The sequence below is a fragment of the Ictalurus furcatus genome, chromosome 16, assembly GCF_023375685.1.
Source record: "Ictalurus furcatus strain D&B chromosome 16, Billie_1.0, whole genome shotgun sequence".
NCBI classification, from domain to species: domain Eukaryota; kingdom Metazoa; phylum Chordata; class Actinopteri; order Siluriformes; family Ictaluridae; genus Ictalurus; species Ictalurus furcatus.
This window is the reverse complement of record NC_071270.1, coordinates 21,713,825-21,741,538: the sequence shown is the minus strand read 5'-3', so window position 1 is coordinate 21,741,538 and position 27,714 is coordinate 21,713,825. Positions and strand designations below refer to the sequence as shown.

Genomic DNA, 27,714 nt, shown 5'->3' with positions numbered 1-27,714 from the left:
GGAGGCAGCCAGTACCTCTGTCTCACTGAAGGGGGCGTGCTTGAGCTTTAAATTATGGCTATTATGTGTATGACCCCATTCTGTAGTGAAATTCATATCTAATTTACATATAGGTTATATGACTGTAAGTCATTCCCTTCAAATGCTATTGAAGTTAGAATCGTGTTTAACAATGTCGTATGTAACTTTAGAGACGGTCCCTTAATTTCCACATATCTGTGAATACCGAAAGTCCAACGTCAAACCAACTTTATGCCTCCGGATTCAGCAATTCAACAGTGCTGTGGTATGAGATTTACAACAAAGACAGAGAGAGATAGAAAGAGAATTGGGGGGTCTGGCATTTTAATATTTGTGGATTAGTTTGAGAACCAGTTTGGTAAAAAGTAAGTACTCATTACTTAATAGACTCCATATGTTTTACAATCATATATAATTAACACAATCAGATATTTTGAGCTACTCACGGTAAACACTAAATGCTCCGCTGTGCTGGACGAATACATATTTTTAAAAATGTGAGATTTAAATATATACAGTTGAGGTCATAAGTTTACGTACGCTTTGCAGACTCTGTAAAATGTTAATAGATTTTTTTTTTAAAAATAAGAAGGATCATAAAAATTGCATTTTTTAATTTTTTTTTTATTTAGTCCTGCCCTGAATACGCTATTTCACATAACAACGGATTACATTTACATACTGTCCACAAGACCCAATAATAACTGAATTTACACAAATGAACCAGTTCAAAAGTTTACACACATTTGATTCTTAATACTGTGTGTTTAATACCTGGATGATCAATGATGGTTTACACTGATGATCCTGTTCAAAAGTTTACCCCCCAACCCGGCTCTTAATGTATCGTGTTGCCTTCTTGAGCATCAATGAACGTTTGTACCTTTTATAATAGTCGTGTACGAGTCCCTCAGTCGTCCTCAGTGTGAAAACGTGGATCTCAACATCATATAGTCTCTGTTGGAAAGGGCTCAAATATGTAGAACATGCTGGAAAAGAAAAGAATGTGCAGGACCTGGAGGATTCTTCTGAAGAACAGTGGGCAGTTTAACTGCTCAGGACAAACAAGGGACTCGTGAACAACTCTCACAAAACATAAAAACAGTCCTTGATCATCCAGGTAACGGCACACAGTATTAAGAATGAAGCGTGTGTAAAATTTTGAACTGGATTATTCGTGTAAATTCAGTTATTATTGTGTCTTGTGGACTATATGTAAACATCTGATATGTGAAATCGCTTATTCAGGGCAGGACTAAATTAAAAAAAAAACTAAATGCAATTTATATGATCCCTCTTATATATTTTGTTAATTATTAACATTTTGCAGATTCTGTAAGCGATATGTAAACTTATGACCTCGGCTGTAACATGACGAGTGAAGAGTCAGTCACAATGCACAACACATAGCAGCCTAAAGAGACAGAGTACATTTGTATTTATACAGCACATAGTACGTGTAGCTAACTAACACACACACAAAATAAATGGCAGTAGTGTAAACAGTATCACTTCAGAGAATTGAATTGGTATAAAATTGAAAATATCTCAGTCTCAGTTTGATACGTTTCTAATTGACAGAATAGTTGAACAGGCTGCATTTCATTAAAGTTTATAACAAACTTAAATTTTTCCATTTTTGTCCGAAAACACTGGGTGTAATTACACAACAAAATAGGTCCGCTCTATCAGATAAGCTAGTCAGGCACCTAAACACACTGTGTGAATGTTAGCCTGCTAGCTAGCTAGCAAAAACACTGTTTTGTTACTGCCAGGAGCCACTAGTCAGCATGACCTCTACTGTATTGTGTAATTCAAACAAGTAGTCACATTCAATATTAGTTAGACTATTTTTTTTTTTATTGTGTAATTAAGGCCAGTGAGAGTTGCTATGTCATATGATGCAAGTGAAACTGAATTTCACTTAAGCGCTGCCTCAAATCAGGACATGCTAATGAGATTGTGTTGAAAATAATTATGAAACACAGGAAGATACAAGTATCATTGTCCAAGAGGAAGTGATGTCACGTCATTTTGACTCGCTGATATCAAAATGAGTCAGATATTTTTGGTATATACACAGTGCAGCATCACTGCACTGACATGTGCATAGTTTTACCACAAACTAAAAATAGTACAAATCTCAAGCCACACAGTCGGGTTATTTACATTCACCGTATCAGACACATCTATATACACATACAGTATATATTTACTACATTTACACTATATACGTGAAAGCCATCAGTGGTGTGCTGAAGGTCACAGTAGGGATGATTGATGTGGCGTGATATAATACTGACTTTCTTTCTTTTTCAATAGAATGCATTATGAAAATTTGTCATGTATGAGTATTGTAATGTATTTTGCTCATATCGCTCAACCCTCCCACTTCACACTGGCTTCCATGGCAGTAATGGAGAAATGCAGCTCTGTGTTCGTATCAGAAGAAGCCGCAGTTCCACGTGATCGGAGTGCATTTAGAGCGTATATACATAAACACATAAAGTTGAGTTGGTCAGTTAAAACTGAGGTTTGGGAAGAATCTGGAGCGGCGAGCGTATCGGGCTTCTGGTTCGCTTCGTCTTCTTGTTCCTTCACATTCTCTCTTTCTACGAGCCAGGTCTTCTTCCAGTGCCTATACACACACACACACACACACACACACCAGGTTTTATAGCAGCACAAACTGTAATTAATTTCCTCAGCGTATCTCTAAATGTCAGGCATGAGAGCAGATAAACCAGTTGGAGGGAATGACTTCCACATCAATATATATATATATATGTATGTACCTCTTTCCTGCAGGCTAGTTTATCTCTCCATTCGTTCAGTTCCAGTGTGTGCTCGTCTTCCAACCTTTTGATCTTCTTCTTCTCCATATCCACCAGAAGCTGTAGTTTCTCATTCTAAAACACACACACACACAGTATTTCAAAATGAAGGTCCAATCTAGACCACACTGCAGCTCAGTGACATCATATTTTATTTGTTTAACACCGTAATCTTTCTTTTCCACTCCAACTCCTTCCAACATGATACACAGTAGGAAACGTAAGCTATAGAGCATTTCAGTCAGATGAAATGTTAGATGAATTGATGTTGAATAAGTGCAGACTGATAGACGTGTGTTGGCGTACCTGTAGCTGATGGAGCTCAGTGATGTTGGAGTCGCACTGATCTTGCAGTTCCTTTAACTGGATCTCCTGATTCTCCTGAAGAGTCTTGAACTCCTGCTTCTGCCTGCTCTCCTCCTCAGACATAAACTGAGAGACAGACACACAGACAGACAGACAGAGGGAGGAAAAGAGAACAAGTCCAATAAAGATAAAGAGATCAAACCCCAAAAGGAGACAGCAGGAGAGATTGAGAGAGAGAAAAAAAAACAGAGAGCCCAGACCATATAAAGATAAACTAAGATCCCAGGTGAGATGTTACACATGACAGTCACCATAAATAATTCCTTGCAATCATAGGTCGCGCGTGTGTTGCATTTAGTATGTTCAGAAAATAATCTGATAAACTGCAAATAGTCATATTTTAATTATTTACCCCAGTATTTGGCTGAACTGAGCTATTTGACCCATTACACCCCAAAACATGATCTCCGCTCCTCCAATTCTGGTCTTTTAACTGTCCCTCAGACTTGGGTTATCTTCTTATGATCCAAAACTGTGGAACTCACTACCATCTGATCTGAAGCCCAGTCTTTTAGTGTACTTAAATCTTCTCTCAAACTTTTTTTAGGCTAGCGTTTTCTTGATTACTTTTTTTTTTTAATTATTTAATTATTATTATTACTATTGTTGTTATTATTATTTTTGAATTGTATTTTATTATTAACTGCATGCTTTAATGCATGCTTCTATACTTTGTTTTACGCTATGTACTTCTGTTTCTATTTTCTTTTCCTATGTAAAGTGCATTAAGAGACCTTTTAAAAGGCGCTATATACAAGTTTTATTATTGTTGTTGTTACTATTATTATTATTATTATTATTATTATTATTATTATTATTATTTAAACAGTTACATGTGTTTCAATAATCTAATTATGACAAACCCTAGGGTCATTATTAATCTCTTAAAGCTGCAGTACTGAACTTTTGCCTCTCTATCGCCATCTCTGTTTGAAACATAAAACTGCACGTTTCCTTCGGATCTCGGAGTTTTCGCCACCTCTCAAAAGCCATGCCTTTTAGCACGGGTTCTGTCGCTTTCAGTTTTTGACTGCAGGCTCTCCGCAGATTGGTTTCTTGGTTTCCCGAGATGTCAACGATGGTTGCGTTTAGAACTATCCAGATTAAAGCAGATTAAAGCAGCCATCTAGATGACAAGTTTAAATTCTAAGCACCTCTTGTAAGGACAAGCTAAAAACACTCCACCATCCTCAGCCCCCACACACGCGATATAGTAGCCGGCTCGTCTTCTTTCTGTTTACGGACGTGACATAACCACGCAAAGGCCACGCAAATGACGTCAAACTGATGTTTCCCATGAAATCCGATCCGACAGCTCAAATTATAAATCATTATTATAAGCTTACTGTTGCGAATTGGAGTAAAGTAAGGAGACAGTTTTGAACACTGTTTTTTTTTTTTTTTTTTTTTTTTTTACGTACTTGCTCAATAATTGATTTTTGTTCATTTTAACCAAAATAAGTTCCATACTGCGGCTTTAATATTTGTATCGTGTTTCTTGTATTTCTTACTAAATACATCACGTTATACGTCTCCAGTCACTCTGTAACCCACCAATAAGAGAAGAAGAAGACAATTTCCTGCCTTTTTTTAAATTTCACTGTAAAATATTTACATCAGAGTTTTTATGCTTGCTTAATGCTCTTCTTCTTCTTCAAGCTTTTTGTTCTCTGTTTGGTTATGTTTGCTCAAATGTGTCGATGTAGAAAACAGTCAACAATAATTCCCACTTGACTTGACTAAAGTAATGGTTTGGTATTTCATTATGAACTAAGCAATAATTTCCAAGTTGTATGTACTACTACTAGCTAACTAATAAGGAATAAAACATGACGGGCGTGCTGTTAGAGGAAAATAACCCATGCTGCGGTGGTGTGAAGCAGTACAAGTGGAATATTATCCCATGAAATCACATCCTAAAGTGTTTTATTTCTCCTATACCACAGCAATTTTCCAATGACTACAATGATTATTAATTTACAACCCCAATTCCAAAAAAAAGTTGGGACACTGTGGGAAATGTAAATAAAAGCAGAATGCAGTGATTTGCAAGTCTCATAAAACACATATGTACACACACAATACAACATAGAAAACATCTCAACTGTTTAAACTCAGGAAATATACCATTTTAAGAAAAAAATAAGGTCATTTGTTAGCCGCAATACGTCTCAAAAAAGTTGGGACTGGGCAACAAAAGGCTGGAAAGGAAAGTGTTACTGAAAAGAAACAGCTGGAGGTTAATTGGGAAAAGGTCAGTAATATGATTTGGGATAAAAAGAGTATCTTAGAGAGGTCTTTCAGAAGTAAAGATGGGCAGAGGTTCACCAATCTGCGAAAAACTGCGTTTCTGTTTACATTACCATGTGTGTTTTGTTTTGGTTTCTGTCTTGTCGCCGCCTCTGTCTTGTGATTGGTTGTTTCCCTAATGTGTCATCATTGTAATCAGCTGTTTCTGTTGCCCCTCTTTGATTAATTTGTATATTTAAACCCCTGTGTGTCTTTGTTCAGGGCGAAGTGTTGTTCAGTGTTTGCAGTGTTTTTTTCTGATCTGTTTATTATTAGCCTTAGCTAATGTAGATCATCGACCATACAGGTCCCTGTGAATGAGCTGTTACTATAGAAAGAATAATAAGTGCATTAAAATAAACCTGTGATATAAATGCCGTCTGACTAATCAGCACTGTGGTATAACACTTGTGTTATCAGTGTGCATGTAAACATCCAGCTAGTGACAGAGCATGTACTATTTTTTGCATGAATTAGCTCATTAATGAATAATTGAATAAATTAATAAATTTAATAAATAAATAATAATTTTAATAAATAATTATTAATCATCATACATAACAGTGTGCATACAAGCACAGTGCAGACGGATAAATATTTAAATATCACATTTTCTATTTCTCTAAAGCTCTGTGGTCTGCAATTTATACAAACATAGATGACAGATGCCTCAGACGTCATGCTATCCCCTATGTAATTTAAGTCATATGTTCATTTCTTGCCCAAAGCTCTTCAGCTTCTGGCTCCATCACTGAAATAATAAACCAGATCTAAAACACGTAAGATTCATCTTGAGGTTTGTCCTGCTATGCAATATTCAGTGGTCTCAGACATCTTTATTCGCTAGACGCCAATTATTATTTCGCTAGGAATCCAATAAAAACCACCAGCTTTCACTCAGTGGATTGTGGCGACTTCATCTTTCCTCAGAGGATTAGATAAAAGTAACTACTGATAAATACTCTTCACAGCCTCAGCTCTATATTAACCTTTCTCTCTCTCCTTTTTTATTTTCCACTTTCCAGCTCTGATTATGTAGAATATGTGCATAACGAATGGTTTGAAAATGTGTTTTCAGCATTTTTTTTAACAGAAAATTGTGACATTTGTGTTAATATGAAGAAAAAAAAAAGATATCTAGAAGATCTAGATTGGGTTTATTATTATCAGTAATACAGATGGACTAAAGACTGGGTTAACTCTGATGATAAGGAGGTTGTTTGTCTTTGCTGTGACTTGACTGTATGCAGTTAAAAGTCATAATGTGTACTGGGCAATGTCCCAAAAATAGTTCATGGTCTGGAGATAAAACACTTTTCTGAAAATTTGAATTTTTTTCAGCTCTGTTGTGAGGAAAAACACCAAAACAGTTATATTCCACATAGCATTACATGTAAAACCTTCACTGCTGGTTGAGAAAAAAACACCAAGTGTGAAAGCAATCTAAAGACCTCAGCATAGTTAACGCATATAGGAAGTTCGGCTTTCTTCCACATGTGGAGCAAACGGACACATGTTGTGCTCATGGCAGCTGGGCGAACTCTACAAACTAACACGCTACATCACCAAGCCTGTGATTGGTCATTACAAATGAGGTGCGCCCACACCGATCCATCCCAAAGTGGATGATGTTAAGCAGACCCTCCAGGATTTGCAGAAATGGACAAAAAAATCAAGGAAACGCCGCAATAATTGGGGGAGCTTGCAATTTTTCAATATTTCCACAGATTTGGGACAAGACTCATCGTGTGACGTCATCACAATGCCAAAGCCCTCTTCGATTTACGTGCGTCGAACACGAGTACAGCTAAAAGGTCTCATTTACCAACAAACATCGCTGCGAAAGACAAAAAAAAAAATTGTGCAATTTCACCGAAAAAAAACAAAAAACTCCTCAAGTCACATCACAACATTGCAATTTTGAAAAAAGGTCTCAGCAAAATCAATAATTTTTGGCCGCAACAGTCACAAAAAACCCCAAAAAAACGCAGCGCCAACCCAAAAAATCCTGTATGCCCTGTTTAAGGAGTGGCTGTCACAGAAGGTACAAAAATACCTACGTTGTATAGTGGGTTATACATTAGAATCAGGAAACGAGACAAGATTCTGTACGTCATCACGTTACCTGTGTGAGTTTCTGTCTCTGCTCGGCTCCGCTCAACCCCTGCCTCCTCAGATCTTGCCTAAACCGATTTAAGCGACCTTTGACCTCAGCACGTTGCGCCCTTTGGAGTTGAGTCCTTTCCTGAGCCTGAGAAGACTTCTGCTCATCCATTAGGCCCAGCTGGAATCGGGACACGCGCTCCACATCCTGTGCAAAAACAGGAAGAATACAAATAAAAATAAGAATAAGAATAAGAAAGGTCTTTGTATTATAACATAGGCTGTTCAGACCATTTAAAGGTCACCTTGCTGTGTCTCCGGCTGAGCTGCTGTCTCTGTAGAGAGTACTGCTCCTTCACCTGCTGCTTAAATAAATGATATTTCTCCTGCAGGTGGCGCTGTTCCAGTTCCCAGATCACTGACTCACGTGCTGCAGGTAAATAAATAGACACAATCCTCAGCTTGAGTTTATTGCAGTGTTTGTTCTCAGAGTCAGCTTTAAACACACGCTATGAAAGGGGTATGTCTACAGATCACATGACTCGTGGGTGTGTCTTTAGGGGATATAAATGGGTGTCTTATAGCCCATATACGACGTTTCTGAATTTCCGTTCAAGTTTGTTAGTCATCTAAACAGGGGTGAAGATGACATTTATGAGTACTTAAAGCAAAAATTCTGTCTGTTTACCTCATATTAGCTAACTGCAGTAAAGATAATAAACCTTTAATAAACATTTACTAATTTGAGTTAAGAAGCCCCTCAGAAATCCTGTCAGGTGTAGCGCATGTCAGCTGTCCGATTAGCTTTAGCAGCGATGATTATGAAGAATTATTTATATGACTTCAATTCCTGTCAGGTTTGCTCATTAGAATGATGACTTTAGACGTAATGAATAAGACTTTAAAATCTTCTCAAATAATCCTGTCAGGTTAGCGCATGTTAGCTACTCGATGACTTCCATATAACATCTCGAAGATACGTTTTTATAGTCTCATTTATGGTCTTAACAACACACCCAATTAAAACTATTCTTATTTCTACGTATAGATTTAATGCCTCAAACACATTTTCTTATCTGCACAGTGTCATATCACAGCAAACCAGTGACTACACTTCCCATCCTGCACTGAGGCCTACAAACATGGCCGCCATGGACTTCACTTCTTGTTTTGTTGTCTTTCTCATTGGTGGTGAAGGTGGTGTTGAGTTTATATTTATGTGTAGTTAGTACATCATTACACAATCAGATTTAGAAGTGGTGTACTGGTTGTTGTGGAAATAAGTCAAACCTGCTAAGTCAAACATGTCCTTGAATTCCTGTTTCAAAAGTAAATACGCCTTAATTAAACTATGATGCCCAAACTGTGTTATGGCAACTTTGTTTATTACTGTATGGTGTAAATGTTGTGTTTTGTGTATGGTTTGGCCGCTGTACCTCTCTTGAGCTGCTGAGATTTGACAGTGATGTCCCACTCCATGGAAGCCACTTTCCTCTTGTGTTCCTGTACGCCTTTCTGTAGCGCTTCATTCAGCTCCTGCTGCTGCTTCTGCAGGAAACGCTGCTCCTGTAATACACAAAGACGTTGTTGTTGTTGTTTTTTAAACAAGGGACTTTGTGGAGAAAAGAAAGTCAATTAATAGATGAAACACACTTTACGTTACACTAATTGTATAAAGCACCGCGAGCTCTATCTTACAAATGCTCATTCCTTTATGTAATGGTTTTGCCGATCTCGAAATGGATTTTCCAACATATAGAGTTTTGAGATAATTGAAGTTGTGTTGTAATATGAGTGCATAGCAGGGGTCAAAACACCAGACGTGCAAAGTTAAACAAAGTTCCATAATCGATAATCTATGTCAAACCAATGGCAACAAATGAGGAAATACAAGCAAAGCGATATATCAAGCGGATAACAATACAAGTAGTGCTACCATACAAGATCTTTAATTAAGTTCTAGAGAAGCAAAGTGTGCAGAGCAGAGGTGTAACAGCCAGAGTAGGGTTTTTTTTTGTTTTGTTTTTAAATAATTTGGGGTTGGCATTTTAGGGGTTAAAAAAGAGGTGGGTCTTTAGCTGTTTTTTGAAGATGGTGAGAGATTCTGCGGTCCGGATTGAAGATGGAAGTTCATTCCACCACTGAGGGACAGATAGTGTGAAGGTTCTGGAAAGGGACCTTAAGCCACGCTGAGTAGGCACCACTAAGCGGCGGTCGTTAACCGATGGGGGAACGTGAGGGAACGTAAGCCTCAAGGAGAGAGCTGAGGTAGGAGGGTGCTGTTCCAGACAAGGTCTTGTACGTGAGCATCAAGGCCTTGAATTTGATACAGACGGCTACAGGAAGCCAGTGGAGGGAGATGAAGAGGAGTATGACATGGGTTCTTTTGGGCTGGTTGAAGACAATGACACACAGAGGATATAAAAAGAACATGTGAACACAAATGGGTAACAAACCAATTACAGAACATGGGCAGACACGGGATTAGAACAGAAGCTACAACAAATATAAGAGAACATGGGGTTTGGCACCATGGGCACCACAAAGTTTGGGAGAAAGTCCACACTTGAAGCTCCACCTTCTTATAAATTCCCTTCTCTTTCTTTGTTCATTGTGACAAAGGCATCAAGTTCTCAAGCGTTCTTCCTACTTTCCCAGTTCCACGATCACTCGTCGTGTCATTTAGTTTAGGGTCTGCATTTGCAAACAAATTCATTTCATGACTCATAGGATATTTTGAGTGCACAAAATAATTTGTTTTTCATGTTGCCGCATATACCAATTCTATTAAAGTTTCAACAAACATAGAGGAACAAACTTTCCATCCAATAGTCTGTTTATCTTGTTTGAGGTGACTTATTACCTCTTTAGCGTCCATTTTAAGGGCTCGGAGCTCTTTCTCTTGCTGAGATTTGAGACGTCTTGCTTCCTCCCGGAGACGCGCCGTGTGCTCGGTCTCTATTTTTTGGCTCTGCTGTTCATACTGTTTCTCCAGACGCTGCAGTTCACCATCGTAGTACTGCTTCTTACTCTGTAGAGGGCGACACCAAGAGATGGATAGATGGAATCAAAACTAGTCGATTATGAACCTGACAGTATCTTTGCTTGGTATGTGTGTGTGTTTTGTGCTGGCTCAAATTTAGCCTATTACCCAAAAACACTTAAAATTCAACATAGAAGCAAATACTCACATCTACCTCTGAACCCAGTTGGAGATAGAAAAAAGACACCAGCCGTGAGTGAGAAGAAGCAAGGGTCCAGATTTATTGGTTCCGTTCCACCATACGAGATCCACACCGATGAGAATTCTCAGAAGTGATCTGACACCCTGAGCTTAAGCTCCAGTATTTATACTGTATTTACTCAGTAGATAACCCATATGTTTCAAAAAGACTATGATATCAATACCAATAGGGTTAAAAAAAGAGCTCATCTACATTACTATTATGTTCTAAAAAAGGGCTTTTCAATTTACTATTAGGCTCTAAAAAATGGCTTTTCAATTTACTATTATGTTCTAGAAAAGGGCTTTTCAATTTACCATTAGCTTCAAAAGTGGAGAGACAAAACAATTTAGCGTGACCTTGGTCTCGCTATTATCTCGTGGGGGGGCAGCTTGACTCAGCTACCCTTATAAATGGCTCTTCATGGTTTTCTCTTAAAATTAAGGCCTTCCTTGCGAGACAAGAATCTTCACCATCTGAATTATGAGTAAGTTACATTTTTCTATATTTCTAGTTTATAACTTATTTTCATATTTGCTCTATATCTCTATTTTATATATAGTTATACTGCTTGCAAAATGGTTTACTGTACTTCCCACTTGATAATATCATTATATTACCCTTCTACTATCCTACATATCCTACTACTCTTTATTTTTATATTTTATTATTATAAGATATTACCCTTATAATATCTTAATACTCCTTTTTATTATTCTTATAAAATTATAATGTTATGTGTGTGTGTGTGTGTTATGTCTACATGCCCGCCCTTGACTGTACGAGAGCGTGTGTGTGTGTGGTAGCACTCCTCAGCTCTTATACTTCTTTTTGACTTTTTGACTAATAAACCATAGTGTGTTACTCTTAAAGATCTTAAAGTGTGAATCCAATTCGTCAATATCCGCCTAACACCGCTTCTGTGTGTCTTGGTGCCCGTCATTTCTTCTTCTCCCCTTTACTGGATACTAGGTCTCCCTCATGTTTATTTCATGTCATTTTTATCCACAACATTTGCTACTGTAGGTGTATATGTGTGTGCCTTCTGACTTACACTCATTTCCTGTTCAATATGACGGAACATCAGCTCTCTCTGTTGCTGTAGTTTTTGTTCCAGCTGTGTGAACTCTCGCTGCTCCTCTCGCTGCAGCAGTTTCAGAGCATGCAACTCCTGCCGCCTGCACATACACACACACAAACAAACACACACACACACACACACACACAGCATTTTTATTTCTATATACACACGTATGGTTGCAGTTTCCCTTTAAGTCAAAGACATACAGTTCTGCTTTCATGCACACATACAGACACATTTTCAAGCAAGTACACACATACTTATATACAAACACACAAAAAACATACTTTATTATCTACAGTGCATCCGGAAAGTATTCACAGCGACTTCACTTTTTCCACATTTTTTTATGTTACAGCCTTATTCCAAAATGCATTAAATTCATTATTTTCCTCAAAATTCTACAAACAATACCCCATAATGACAACATGAAAGAAGTCTGTTTGAAATGCAAACTGATTAAAAATAAAAAACAAAAAAAGCACATGTACATAAGTATTCACAGCTTTTGCCATGACACTCAAAATTGAGCTCAGGTGCATCCTGTTTCCACTGAACATCCTTGAGATGTTTCTACAACTTGATTGGAGTCCAGCTGTGGTAAATTCAGTTGATTGGACATGATTTGGAAAGGCACACACCGGTCTATATAAGATCCCACAGTTAACAATGCATGTCAGAGCACAAACCAAGCCATGAAGTCCAAGGAATTGTCTGTAGACCTCCGATACAGGATTGTATCGAGGCACAGATCTGGGGAAAGGTACAGAAACATGTCTGCAGCATTGAAGGTCCCAATGAGAACAGTGGCCTCCATCATCCCTAAATGGAAGAAGTGTGGAACCACCAGGACTCTTCCTAGAGCTGGCCGCCCGGCCAAACTGAGCGATCAGGGGAGAAGGGCCCCCGATCTCTGCAGAACTCCATCAATCAGGCCTGAATGGTAGAGTGGCCAGATGGAAGCCACTCCTCAGTAAAAGGCACATGACAGCCCGTCTGGAGTTTGCCAAAAGTCACCTGAAGGACTCTCAGACCAAAGATTGAACAAAGATTGAACTCTTTGGCCTGAATGGCAAGCGTCATGTCTGGAGGAAACCAGGCACCACTCATCACCTGGCCAATACCATCCCTACAGTGAAGCAAGGTGGTGGCAGCATCATGCTGTGGGGATGTTTTTCAGCGGCAGGACCTGGGAGACTTGTCAGGATCGAGGGAAAGATGAATGCAGCAATGTACAGAGACATCCTTGATGAAAACCTGCTCCAGAGCGCTCTGGACCTCAGACTGGGGCGAAGGTTCATCTTCCAACAGGACAACGACCCTAAGCACACAGCCAAGATAACAAAGAAGTGGCTACAGGACAACTCTGTGAATGTCCTTGAGTGGCCCAGCCAGAGCCCAGACTTGAATCCGATTGAACATCTCTGGAGAGATCTGAAAATGGCTGTGCACCGACGCTCCCCATCCAACCTGTTGGAGCTTGAGAGGTCCTGCAAAGAAGAATGGGAGAAACTGCCCAAAAATAGGTGTGCCAAGCTTGTAGCATCATACTCAAAAAGACTTGAGGCTGTAATTGGTGCCAAAGGTGCTTCAACAAAGTATTGAGCAAAGGCTGTGAATACTTATGTACATGTGCTTTTTTTGTTTTTTATTTTTAATAAATTTGCAAAGATTTCAAACAAACTTCTTTCATGTTGCATTATGGGGTATTGTTTGTAGAATTTTGAGGAAAATAATGAATTTAATCCATTTTGGAATAAGGCTGTAACATAACAAAATGTGGGAAAAGTGAAGCTCTGTGAATACTTTCCGGATGCACTGTATTATACACTTTATCTATTTATTCTTGAGTGAAAGTACCTGATTGAGCGCATCTGCTGTTCTTTATCATTTCTCTCGCTGATTACTTTTGATGTGGTGACGCTCACCTCGCGCCCGTCCACCATAAATCTTCGTGTTTTCTTCACCGTTTTTCGGCCCACAGGTAAATTCTGCAGGTACACAACAAAACAATGAGTTACAGTAGCACATAAAGTCTACTACCAGGTGTTATTAGTTTATCAATTATTTTCATCTTATACAGATTTATGTTTTTCAGCCTTTACTAATGAATACAGTATGGTGTCTTCTGACTGACTGAAAGAAGGACAATAACGCAGAATACAAAAATGAGCGTTCTGATACTGTTAGTAATGTACATTTGAGCTCATGTTTAAGATGAGCATTGGACATCAGCTGTCTCTGCGGTGTGTAACTTTTTACATCAGTCAGCCTCGGATGCAACTCGTAGTTCATGTGTCACGGCTGCCTTTTAGTCTTCAATCCCTTCAAAATCATTATACTGGCCAATCAAAATTTCACAGTCATTGTTACATCAACCAATCACAAATTCACAATCATTACACTGGCATAATTAAAACCTAATAGCAATTATTTGGGCCAATTAAAACATTACAGTCATTATACCAGCCATTCAAAATTTCACAGTCATTATTACATCAACAAATCGAAACATCACAGATATTATTATACCAGTTAATCAAAACACAACAGACATTATTCCAGTCAATAAAAACCTCACAGTCATTAGACCAGCCAATCACGATTTTACAACCATTGTACCAGCCAACCAAAACCTCAAGCCATTACACAGAGCATTCAAATCCTCATTATTGTATCCAATAAAGCAAGTTTATTATGGTTATTCCAATAATTGCAATTACACTAAAAAGTTGGCTACCGAAGCTCAGGAGACCACAGCTGAGAACTTTGCGAGAAGCAGGAAGAGTACAAAAAGCGTAAATAAGGGAACCAATTGTCTGTAAGACCATTAGAAAGTTGTGACCAATTATGGGATTCCCAAAAATGGGAAACAAGAAACAAGTGCAACAATCCATCCATTTTCCATACCACATATCCTACACAGGTCACCAGGGGGGCTGGAGCCTATCCCAGGGAACTTGGGGAAGAGGGCAAGGGGACACCCTGAATGGGGTGCCATCTCATCGCAGGGCACAATCACACAGACATTTACACTATGGACAATTTGGAAATTCCAGTCTTTGGACTGGGGGAGGAAACCAGAGTAAACCCCTGAAGCACAGGGAAGACATTCAAACTCTGCACACACAGGGCAGAGGCGGGATTCAAACCCCCAATCACGGCAACATAGCAAACATGCTAACCACTAAGCCACCATGCTCCACCAGGTGCAACTAATCACGTGAAATAATGGGCTTAATGATCAGAACCAAGAAAATGACAAACAATAAGAGAGAGATAAACTGTTGGAAGGCAACTCTTCACTGCACTGACTCACCGTTTCATTTAGTGGTGAAAGCGCTGACTCGTCGTTGTGCTGATTAATGTTATGATGTAGTAAACCATTTGACTCGGTGTGAGGTGCTTCTGCATTTGAGTTGCCGTTCAAGATGCTGTGAGACTTTTCGGTCAGTTCCACTTGTTCGTGCGCATGTGCAAAGCTAACCTGCTTGGTGGTTTTGGTAAGCTTTTTGTCTAAACAAACACCATTGGTCTTTTCTGAGCTCAATTCCTCTCTCTGTGTCTCGCTACATGCTGGACTGTCAGTCTGAAGCTCTGACGTTTCTGCTGTGTCATTTGCAAGTGAGTCGTTCCGAGAATCAGTCTCTGTGAGAGTCCTAGGCTCATCTGAATGGTCAGTTGTTACGTTGTTATCCTCATTTCTGTTTCCTGCACTCTGGATCTCGTTGGAGTTTGCATCATGTCTGGACTCCTTCTCTTCTGGTGCTTCTTCTTTCTTTGGTTCTGCTTCAGATGGTCCATCTTGTGCAGTTTCTTCCTTCAGTTGTGATTCTTGCTGATTTTGGGCTTGTGCTGTTTCTTCGCTCGATAAATCAGTTATTCGCACTGTTTTTTCAGCATTCTCAGACTGTTGTTCCTTCACTGTGTCTTCCATTATTTCGTTCCTGACATCTACCTCCTTTTCTTGTTTGCCTCCATCCTCAGCTATCTTTTGTTCCTCCTCCTCTTTAGCATCAACTTGTCCTTCTCCATCCTCTGTCACGTCCTCCTGCATTACACTCTCTGTCCGTTCCTCGCTTGTCTTTTCCTCAGAAGCCGGAACACACACTTCCACAACCGGCTTTCTGATTAACTCCACTGTTGACGAGAATTTAGAAGCATTGCCATATCCAGCCAAATCCAGATAATCGTGTAAACGTCTCTCTTTTGTTTCACATTTCCTGTTTAAGGTTTCCAAACACAACGTGTCGATCAGAACATTTTGCAAATCAGCTACTCCAAGCTTGTCGTCTTTTTCTACCGGTCCCCTAAGACATCTCCAAAACGTTTGCTCATCTTTAGATTGATCAGCATTTAGACTGTTCTTAACTTCTGTATCCTGTAGTGTTTCCTGTTCAGATAAATCCTCTTCCTGTTGCACTTCTTCATCTTTGTGACCATTTGCATCGATGTCCTTGCACTCCATGTCTCTTTCTGGCATTGGTTTCTCTTCTGTTTCTCCAGCAGGTTTATCCGGGCTCTGATCGGATCCACCTTTCACCTCCTCAGCTTTCTCCTCATTTTCCATCCTTTTGTCCTCTGTCTCTTGTGGACTTTTCTCTGAGTCTCCTTCGCTGTGGCTGACGGTGACTTCCTGCTGCTCCTGATTCCCCAGGTGTTTCATATCATCATTCCAGATTCCTGATTTACGGCGAGTCAGGAAAGACAGGAGGTTTCCCGGAACAGACAGACGCCTCACTCTCTTCTGTGCCTTATCGAGGGCACCAGATGCCCGACGCGTCACTTTGGGGACTTTGTTTGGCTCGGGATTACTAGGAACCTCAGGGGGTTCTTCACATGAGGGCGTCAGAGGGATTTCTGACTCATCTTTTGCTGGATCCTGCATTACTGGTGTCTCTGTGTTGGTTGTCAGTTCATCCACAGAGGAATGCAGATCTGAAAGAGACTTATAGAAAGACAAACACAACCATTTATGTTCAGTACATGATGTCCAGCTACAGATAATCCAGTGATAAGATTATTATTATTATTACTACATTATTATTATTATTATAGAAGGTTATTATTATAGAAGGTTACTATTTTCCTATAGCAGTATGCGCTAGAGTGTTTAATACCTTGCACAACAATCTACCCATTTTACATCATCCTTTTTTTTTTAAATCAGTTTATAGTTATATTTGGAACTATCCAGAACAACCACAAAACAAGTGATAAAAGCACGTTTTTTTAAAATCGCTTTATTATTAGGCTTAGATTATATGGTGCGTCCACCAGACAAGTCCCTGTGAATTAACTCTTAAGCATATAAAAAGCTATTATCAACACGATATGAAGCTATTATTTGCCTATCTAGCCAGAAGTACTGTCAGAACAGCTTCAGACCAATCAGATTTGAGAACTCAGCATTGCTCTGATATGCATTTCGGCATTTGACAGACACATTTATCCAGAGCGACTAACATTTATCTTATTTATACAACTGAGCAGTTGAGGGTTGGGGGCCTTGCTCAAGGGCCCAGCAGTGTCAGGTTGGTGGGTTTGAACTTGCAACCTTCCCATCAATAGTCCAACAAAAATGGGATTTATCTAAACAAAGTTTGTTTATCAAACAAATTGTAACAGTATGCTTACAATACAATTTCATATCCTATGTGAGTAGCGAATGAGAGTTCTGTGCCTTGTTTTTTTTATTGATTTCTTTTCATTTTTTGTACCTCTGCCTCTATGACCTCAGTGACCTCTGCTTTAGCCTCAGCGATGAGCTCCTTAAGGGTTTGCCCGCTCCGGCCAGCGTATGAGAATGGGTGGGCGAGTAGTTGCTGTGCTCCCCATCGTGACTCGGGGTTTTTCTGTAGCGCCCTCTTCAGGAAGTCCTGAAAATGGTTTGACCTGGTAAAAGCAAAAAGCAGCAAAGGGAGGAAAAGAGCATTTGTTATCAAGCTCCTGTGTACATTCAGCTCCATCAGTAATATCAGCAAAAATTGTCTCTGAGTCCACTTCCAGCAGTCACATTGTGGGTGAGTGGGTGAAAGAATAGATGATGGATGGATGGAAGGATGCATGGACAGATGGATGGACAGGTTCACTAAGGGTGATATCAGAGGCAGGTACATTGTTTAGATGGGCAGTGTGGATGAATGGATGGAGATACAGATTCCCCATAGATGCAAATTGTGGGTGGAGGGACGGACAGATAAATGGATAAAAGGATGGACAGATGGATGATGGATGGACAGATTTAACATTGGTTTGTCTTGGACAGTGAGGGTGGAACAATGGATGCATGGGTCGATGAATAGATGGACAGATGGTTGGGCAGGTCCACCATGGCTTAAAACAGAGACAGATCCAAAGTATAAATGGACAGTGTGGATGAATGGATGGATATACAGATTTGCCATAGATGGACATGTTGGACATTGTAGATAGATGAATGAAAGATGGATAGACAGATTTACTGTTGGTGCATGTTGGACAGAGTGGGTAGAAAGATTGCTAGATGCTTGAACAGATTCACCATAGTGGAATACGTGACAATGTGGGCAGAGGAATGGATGAATGGAGGGATGGACAGATGGACAGGTTCACCATGGGTGAAAACAGAGACAGATCCATAGTTTAGACAGACAGCTTCACCATAGACAGGCTTTACTCTGGATACATGGATGGATGTACAAACTTACTATAGATATGTGTTGGACAATGTGGGTGGAAGGATGAATTAATGAAGGGATGACTGAAGAAATAGATTGGAGGACAGATCCACCATGTCCAAGTGTTGGTCAGTGTGGGTGTAAGAATGTACAGATGGATGGACAGACTCACCATATTCGAGAGTTGGTCAGTGTGGGTGGAGAAGACTTGGTGATCTTCAGCAGCACTCTCATGGGGTTCAGATTGTGGTGTGGAGGCTCCATCTCAGCTGCCTCGATCAGCGTGATGCCCAGAGACCAGATATCAGATTTACATGAGTACGCATTCTCCTTCGATGTCTCACACATTATCACCTCTGGTGCCATCCTGCAACACACATTTATATACAAACACACACTTTATCATCATTAACTGTTACACACCCATGACTAATGATTATATAATTAAACTGCATTAATAAACATTATGCACTAATGATCATATACTTGCAGTAGGATGAAGATTTATGGCAGTCCAGAGACATCTAAAACATCTTCGTGATGATCTTAAAACTATTAATCGGTCATATAACGCTTCAGCCTACATAAATAAAACTGAATGTTTTTAAATGAATGTGTAAAATTGTCGGTCTCTGTTGGAGCTGGTGCGAAAGCATAACGCTTTAATTTAGCCTCTATATGTAGCCTTTTCTTAAAAACAGACAAGGTTGAACTCATCTTTCAACACCTTAAAACAGAATAGAATTTTACATTCATCACATTTTAGAAACAAATTCTTTAAATATACTGTAGATTGAGTACTGTTTTAATTATCGGTAGACTGCACAATGTAACTACTCAGAGGAACTGCTTACCAATATGGCGTCCCGATGAAAGTCGATCGTCTCTGGAGGGTGTTGTCATTTTTTGCTGACACTCCAAAGTCAGCTACAGATACAAAGCGCAGCACTAAATAAAGGCAGTTCTAGTGTGTGTATTTCTAGTGTGTGTGTGTGTGTGTGTGTGTTTGTGTATACCAAGTTTGATGTGGCCCTCCATGGTGAGCAGAATGTTTCCGGCCTTCAGGTCTCGGTGGATGATGTGGTGCTGATGCAGGTAAAAGAGAGCCTGCAGTGTCTGGAAACACACCTCACTGATCTGCTGCTCTGAGAGGCCATGCTCCAGCTCTGCACATGTGCACACACACACACACACACACACACACACGTCCATGTATGAAGGCATTCAGAAAACGGAGGGCTTCAGAGGATATGTGTCAGGCCACTCCTACCCAACATGATGTCATCCAGCGCTCCACCAGGACAAAACTCAATGATGATCTGCACACAGAGAACACACTCAATAAGACAGACCGACAGACAGACAGATAGACAGATAGATATATAGATAGATAGAAAGACAGTCAGCTTTTACCCATAACCATCCTTCATAGTAGATAGCTTCCAGCAGTGAGATGATGTTGCCATGGCGACAGGTTGCCAAGATGTTGATTTCAGTGATGTAATCCTGCAGCTGATCCTCACTGTGAACATCTATAACTTTAGCTGCTGCTAACACACCACTTTCTTTGTTTTGAACCTAACACCCACACATAAACACAAAATTAGCCCTTTTATTAGGTAAACATTCAGTTGTATGCAAAAGTTTGGGCAAATGACATACGTTGTTTCTTTTCTAGTGTGAAAAGAAGAAAGCACAACCATGGAAATAACATTTTCTGCAAATATTAATGCACAGGTACTTTGTATTTGATGAAACTTGATGAAAAATAGTACTTGTGACATGCATAAAAGGGTAAGATGCCCTACAAAGTTAATACATAACACCCCTTTTCGCAGATATCCCACTTCATCAGTCCAAATGCGTCTGGCTTATTTTGATGTGTAAGTGCATGTGTAACATGTGCATTCACTTGCTTTGTAGGCATCAGTTATCTGCTTAGAGGACCCCATGTATTGTTGAGGGTTAGCACAAGGTTTGAAGAGTCAGAGAGTTTATTATGCTCTGGAATGGTTATTCCTAACGGTATTTCTTGACCTACCTAACGAGGCCTAGTGTGTCCATTAATGCTAAATATGTTCTGAAGCTTCACAATTGGAAGGGTGTCCAAACTTTTTCACATGCCACAATTGCTATTTTATTTGTATTTTTATTGTTTAACTTCATCAAATATAAAGTAACTGTGCATTAACGCTCACAGAAAAATAAACGCAGCTATTGTGTTTACTACGATTCACTTCAAAGAGCAATAAAATACCGCATGTCATATGGCCAAGGGTGCCAAAACATTGTACAAATGGCCTTGTACAATGGAAATGGGACCCCAAGTGGGCAGATATTACTCAAAATTCTGAATTATGATACCAAAGCGCACACACACACACACACACACACACACACACACACACACACAATGTATCCTCATGAAATGTGTGTTAATGAACAGGCCTGATGAATCATGTGTGTTTTGTGTGAGCATTAAATGCTGACCTAACGCCACCTTTTACTCAGACACAAAGAAATTCAAACACACACACTGGGGAGGAAATCTCTAACTGATCTTTCAGACTTTGCTTGAACAGGAAGTGTACTTAACCACAGCATATGTCTGAATCTGTCTACACAGTTACCAAGGAAACGTAGAAATACAGAATTAAAACTTAGACACGTTGATACAGAAGGAAACATTTCTATTCTAATTAGGAACGCTGCTGCTTTTCTTTGTATGTTTTATTTTTTTTTGTGGCCTACTACCACGGGCCCCTCAAGTCACAACACTGACTTCAGCAAAAAATTTTAAATCTTGAATATTTATCACAATTTATCAAAAGTTCAGCCAATATAGGATTTTTTGGGGGTCAGTCCATCTCAAGTGCTCCAATAATTGTAAAGTTGGTTGCTTGACCATTTAAAAATTTTTGAGTGATTACCTCTATGTATTGCTATATGCATTTATTTATTTATTTGTTTGTTTATTTTAGTTGGTTTAACCATGGCGGCCATCTTTGTGTCATGGCACACAACAAATCATCAAATTTGCTTATACAGCTGTTTATGGAAACCTCAATATCTCGGCTCATAATGGTCCTAGCTTCTTGGAACAAAAACTGATCTCTACAGCACATTATAAGGTACATGAACATTTTGCACATTCTTGTTCGTTAGAATTTAGATCTTAAATCCAATGTAAGGCCCCAGATTGTTCACACCTTTAGGGTCAATTTATAACAGGGTCAATTTATAACAGGAAGGGTTCGAATCTCAGCCTTAATTTTTTTACGAGGTAAATGGTCTGCACTTATATAGCGCTTTTATGCAAAGCGCTTTACACTGTGTCTCATTCACCCATTCACACACACACACACACACTCACACACCAATGGGAGCAGAGCTACCATGCAAGGCCCTAACTTGCCATCAGGAGCAACTTGGGGTTCAGTGTCTTGCCCAAGAATACTTCGGCATGTGGGGTCACGTGGGCCGGGAATCGAACCACCAACCCTACGATTAGTGGACAACCCACTCTACCACCTGAACCACAGCCACCCACAGGGGTACCTAGGAAAGTAAAGTGTGCATGCAGAACATTTCAGGTCTGAGACTTCTCTTAGGGCCAGATTTGAAGAACCCTGATCTATCATGTTGGCACAGGTGTACAGTTGATGTGTGTGAATAGATTTGCTCCAAATATGGAAGTACAGTGTTCAGTTGGGTGTTTTACAAATGAACAGAGCTATGGTGTTGTTTCTCCTGTGATAAAAACTGAAAGTGACTACAGCTCAGAAGTCCCTTGAAGGCCCTCAAGGTCCAGTGTTCTGCAGAGTTTAGCTCCAACCCTAATCAAATACACCGGAAGACGCTGAGGTCTTCAGGATTACTAGAAAATTACAGACAGGTAAGTTTGCAGGTTGGAGCTAAACTCTGCAGATTTGAAGAACCCTGTGATAGATCATGCTTCACTATTGCCAATATCAAATGTAGTAACATTTTAGAATTTGGGAAAATTTAACATGGTAAAGCAATCTGGCTTGGACTGCTTGAGATGGAACGACCCTCGTCTATAACTGTATGTCTGATGCGGATCATTCCTGGTAAAACTAGGCACAAAGTAGGAACCCTTGGATGCCAATCCAGTGTAGGGAAATACACAAACTCCTTCACACCTCTGGGCATGTTACGATAGTGTTAGAATAGTGAATGCTTTGGGAGGAAACCCAGGGGAAACCCACAGTACAGTCATCAAAGCTTAGGATTGAATCCCGAACTCTGGAGCTGTAAGGCATCAACTCTACCTGTTGCACTACTGTGCCACCCAGTTTAGGACAAAAAATGCTTTTATTGCACTGTATTGTTTTATCATTATGAATTAAACAAACTTTTCCCTCCAATTTATTTATAACTCTATATTCTTCAAATGCATAGAATAGATAAAGAAATGGTTCTGTTCCTTAGAAACACCAGAAAGTGAAAGAGGAACTAGAAAGGCTGTGGACAGTTAAAAGCCAAAAGCAGTCCCATTGTGGTGGTGTGATGTTGACCCCTAAGTTCGAAAAAAAGTCACTCATGCTACCATCTGGATCTTACTGATGACATCTCCAAGCCAATTATCCCATGTGAAATCATGCTAAGGTCTACAAAATCCTACTTGCAGCTGTATCCGAATTCTATCATCCTGAGGTCTACAAGGTCCTGAATATTCTACAAACCCCTCCTCTCATTTGGATCATATTCTATATGTTTTACAATACTCTGCTCTTCTCCAAATCCTACTCCCACCACCCTGAGGTTTATAAGTTATTGTTTCCATTTAGGTTCTACTTCTGCGATTCTAAGCTCTACTTCCATCCAGATCCTCTGCCATCCTGAGACCTACACAACACTTCTTTCATTCTGAGATCACATCTACAAGCCCATGCTTCCATCTACATCAGGGGTGAACAATCTTATAAATGGTGCACTTATATAGCGCTTTTATCCAAAGCACTTTACACTGTGTCTCATTCGCCCATTCACACACCAATGGGAGCAGATGCAAGGCACTAGCAGATGCAATGCAAGGCACTAACTTGCCATCGGGAGCAACTTGGGGTTCAGTGTCTTGCCCAAGGACACTTCAGTATGTGGAGTCATGTGGACCGGGAATCGAACCACCAACCCTATGATTAAGGGACAACCCGCTCTATCACCTGAGCCACAGCCACCAGGGTTGCAAAGAAGGGTTTGGAGCCAGGGTTGGAGAAGGGTTTTTATTCCAATCATGTAGGAGCCACACCTGATTCCACCTGTTTAATCAGTTGATCTTGGCTTTCAATGGAATCAGGTGTGGCTTCATCTTGGTTGGAATGAAAACCTGCATCCATCCAGATAAGCTGGGACACCACTGATCTACATGCTACTCTTGCAATCCCAAGACCACAACCACCTGCTAAGATCTGGATCCTATTCCTGAAGTCTCCGGTGCTCTGCTCCCATCCACCACTCATTCCTACAAGCTCTTGCTCGCATTCGAAATCTTTTGCCATCCTGAGGTCTACTTCCAGATCCAAATTCTATCATTCAGTGCATTTACATGGACAACAATAATCCACTATTAACCTGATTAAGACGATACTGTGATTAAGAAACTACCATGTAAACAGCAATTTTTAATTACCTTAATCTGATTAAGGTCATACTCGAAGTAAACACAAATCAAATTAAGACATGTGGCGTACTCCTGTTTTAGTCGCATTATCGACATGTATTACAGACATGTAAACACCTTAATCACATTATTAAGGTCTTGTGAGAGTTTCCACCGCATTTTGCGACAGGATACGATCACACACGGCAGTGCTCAACATTTTACGGCAAACCAGAGAGCACGGCTGCGTCCCAAACCGCATACTTGCCTACTATCGGCCTGTAGTAGGAGAAATACATGTATCTCGGCTACTATATAGACGGTAAGTACGCGGTTTGGGACGCAGCCCACGGCTTCAAACAGTCGTCTATTTGCACGTACAGCATGACAAATAATTAACTGCACTTAAAGCGTTCGTAAAAAATTTAAATAAAAACACCCAAAACTGTATACGGTACCATAACGAAGACGAACTGTATGTTGATACGTGAAATTCTGGAGGGACGTCGGACGGCGTGGCGCGGTGACGTAATGACATGTGTCGTTAATCTAATTATGTTCTAAAACATGTAAAACGGGTACATGAAAGGAGTATTCTAAAAGAGACTCATGTAAACACCTTAATCACATTATTATCTTACTCAGAGTAAGGTCAATAATTAGATTACTGCTGTCCATGTAAACGTAATCAGTGTAAGATCTATGCGCTCCTGCTTCCATCTGGTTACTACTCATGCAATATCCCATCCATACTATCCTGAGGTCTACAACCTCCTGTTTTCATCAGGATCCTGCTCTTGAGGTCTACCCCATTCCTTGATAGACTGCTGATATTTGACCAGTTTCTTTCACCTATATATACCGATTACAGTCATTAGGAGTATATTATCTTCCTCATTGTGAGCAGTAAGCATGAGCTTTAATATTTATCTAATGTTGGCCAGAAGACCAGGGATTCGTCTTGTTAAGTCTTAGTTCTTCTCAAGATTTTAGCACATCCATAGCTCCTTCTTAGTCACCGTCACCTTTGGCGATCTCACTCGGATTAATTGTGACAATCTGTATTGCAAGAATTACCAATATATTATAAAATCACCAATTTATTTTATTCATTAGATAGATTTATCGAATTCTATGTGGCAATGGAACCAGATCCCATCCCATGCAAGAAAGTGTGCAAGGCAAGACACCCTTGACATGACTCCAATCCGACACAAGCCACGATTCTTTCAAATACTCACACCAAGACACAAATATACCTATGGGTATGTTTGTGGGTTGCAACAAGAGCAGCTGAAGGGGACCCACACAGATCATCGAAAACTTCACAGACATGAACACAAGCTCAGAATGGAAATTTCAACCAACAATACTGGCTGCACCTTCAGGCTGCCAGACCAACAAATCAACATCAAATACAGAGATATTTATGTCTGAGCTGTAGGTCAGGGTTTAGAACATCACTACCAAGTCAAGTACCAACTACCAGAAATGTTTCCTCAGTTCGAAAAACCTTACTCTAAACCTGCTTAAACCATTCAACGCTGAAACGCACGACCGCTTGAGCATCCAGGATGTGCAGTCGACCTACATACTGAATGAATTCTGAGCAAACACAACGAAGCAACACAATATAACAGACGTTAATACCATGCATGATTATCTTTACCAGGAACTCTACAAATTGACCTTTAATCAGTTTGTCACTTTGTTATTATAAGGTTCTCTCTAAGGTCACAAGTTCTCTAAATTTGTGTCTAAAACAGTTTTAGCGGTCTCAGTAAGTTAATATCAGCCTTCATCCCTGAGATACTCGATATAAATGTCAGAATGTGGTCAGCGTCTAAGATACAACACGTCAGCAAGAAGATTTCATTTCATTTAAAGCACAATGAACTCTGTATCAGTAAATAAAATGAAGCTAAAATCACTCGAGCATCCATTTTCTCTCTGACTGTCAACATGACCACACTTACACACTGCTATACGCTTAAATTTCCACAGTAACCCTAAATGTCACAGTGTAATATTGTGTGTTAAAGATTATTTAAAGGGTGGTAGGATGTTAGTGTGTGGGGGGGTTTTGTTTTTTGAGTTTTAGATATGTTTCTTCAGGCATCTGTAAGACTTTAGAGCTCCTTTTATAGACTTTAGAGTTTAAAACCCTGCCCGGTTCACTCGGTTCACTGTAAAACTTACACAATTACCAGCCAAAATCATTATTTTAGTTCAAGGTGAATAAAAATAGCCTACAGGCTTAATTACAGTGTTTGTATGTGTGATAATGAAGGTTTTTTTTTTTTTCTATTCATCTGAGGGATTTTATGAAGTTATTGTGCTAGTGTTATAGTGTAGCATACTCTAAAACACACACAAACACACACACACACACACATCCACACAGACACTAACATGATCTAAAGTTCCTTAGATGAGTGAAGTAAGGCCTTCAAATATTTTACACAGCTCACAGGATTATCTTCCTTCACCACAGACAGTTACCTTATAGACTTTCCCAAACGCTCCATCCCCGAGTTCTCCGAGTGTGTCCCAGCTCTGACCGGGGTCCACATCCCTGCGTAGGTGCTCATAGTGCTGAATCTTCTTCTTCTCTGCACCCACACGAAATAAACGCATCAGGAGCGACGCCATTGCGTCTTGCTCCCGAACTAATCACCCCAAAGCTCCCTAAAAAGGATCGAAAAGGGTCTCTCAGGCACTCTTTACCCCCAGAGAACCTCCTGAGTAAACACACACACACAGATTTGTCAGAGAGCCAGAGAGAAAAACTCTTGTGTGTTGTCACACACCTCACAGCGTGTCAGGAAGCTGCTGTAGAAACCACATCCTTCACAGAAATATAAACGCCGTGTTCGTAGAAAAAAAAAAAAAAACACACACATTGCAGCATCTTAGCTATGATGCTAGAGCTCGTTCTTCTCGGCAAATCAGTACGGTGATGTTCAGTCCATCACTTTATCTGCGAACGAGCTTCCTGTTTGTTTCAGAAAATGCACTCGCATTTCTGAAAATTATACACACATTTAGGAAAACGTCGTACTTTGTGAACAAAATGGAGACAGTGGCACCAAAACCATGAATTAAATTAAACCTACACAACAAAATATCACATTTTTCATATAATATTAAACAACAAACTTTTTTTTTTTTTAAATGTAATGATTGAGAACACCCCCCCCCCCCACACACACACACACACACACACACACTAACAATGATAGGTGCCACAGTGTCTCTCTTATTCAGTGTTATGCCCCATGGCCTGTATTATGTATGTATTATGTGAGTATGTGTTTCCGGTGTGGTTCTTTTTCTCTTGTCCTCCCTGTAATGCTCAGCTCACATCTACTCCGTGATCTACACAGTGATCTGCCTAACGAGTGAGGGAAGTGTGTATCCCCCATTACCAAGTGGCACACTTGTGGTCTTGTGGGGCTTCTCTGTGCATTCAAGCGTTTTAGATTCAAAAGGTGCTCAGAAGTGCTGTCTATGC

General features: G+C 39.9%; 1 protein-coding gene across 1 annotated transcript; it reads right to left on the bottom strand.

Annotated features, from left to right (window-relative positions):
- Window positions 1-1,500: 1,500 nt before the first annotated feature.
- si:dkey-81j8.6 (STE20-like serine/threonine-protein kinase) lies at window positions 1,501-27,345 on the bottom strand. Its single transcript, XM_053645997.1, has 17 exons — window positions 26,703-27,345; window positions 19,991-20,155; window positions 19,848-19,896; window positions 19,594-19,743; window positions 19,432-19,504; window positions 18,750-18,944; window positions 17,639-17,813; window positions 15,238-16,866; window positions 13,779-13,909; window positions 11,892-12,015; window positions 10,477-10,644; window positions 9,050-9,179; window positions 7,919-8,043; window positions 7,636-7,821; window positions 3,162-3,287; window positions 2,817-2,930; window positions 1,501-2,659 (listed from the first exon to the last, which is right to left on the bottom strand). Exons 1-17 carry the CDS (start codon window positions 26,850-26,852, stop codon window positions 2,540-2,542), a joined length of 3,810 nt encoding a protein of 1,269 aa, XP_053501972.1. The 5' UTR covers window positions 26,853-27,345; the 3' UTR covers window positions 1,501-2,539.
- Window positions 27,346-27,714: the final 369 nt, after the last annotated feature.

Coding starts and splice junctions, on each gene's coding strand:
- si:dkey-81j8.6 (XM_053645997.1), bottom strand. CDS start 26,852: ATGGCGTCGCTCCTGATGCGTTTATTTCGTGTGGGTGCAGAGAAGAAG. Junction 12,016..13,778: donor CAGCAGATGCGCTCAATCAG/GTACTTTCACTC, acceptor GTGTATGTGCAG/GCGGCAGGAGTTGCATGCTC. Junction 2,660..2,816: donor AACTAGCCTGCAGGAAAGAG/GTACATACATAT, acceptor GTGTGTGTATAG/GCACTGGAAGAAGACCTGGC.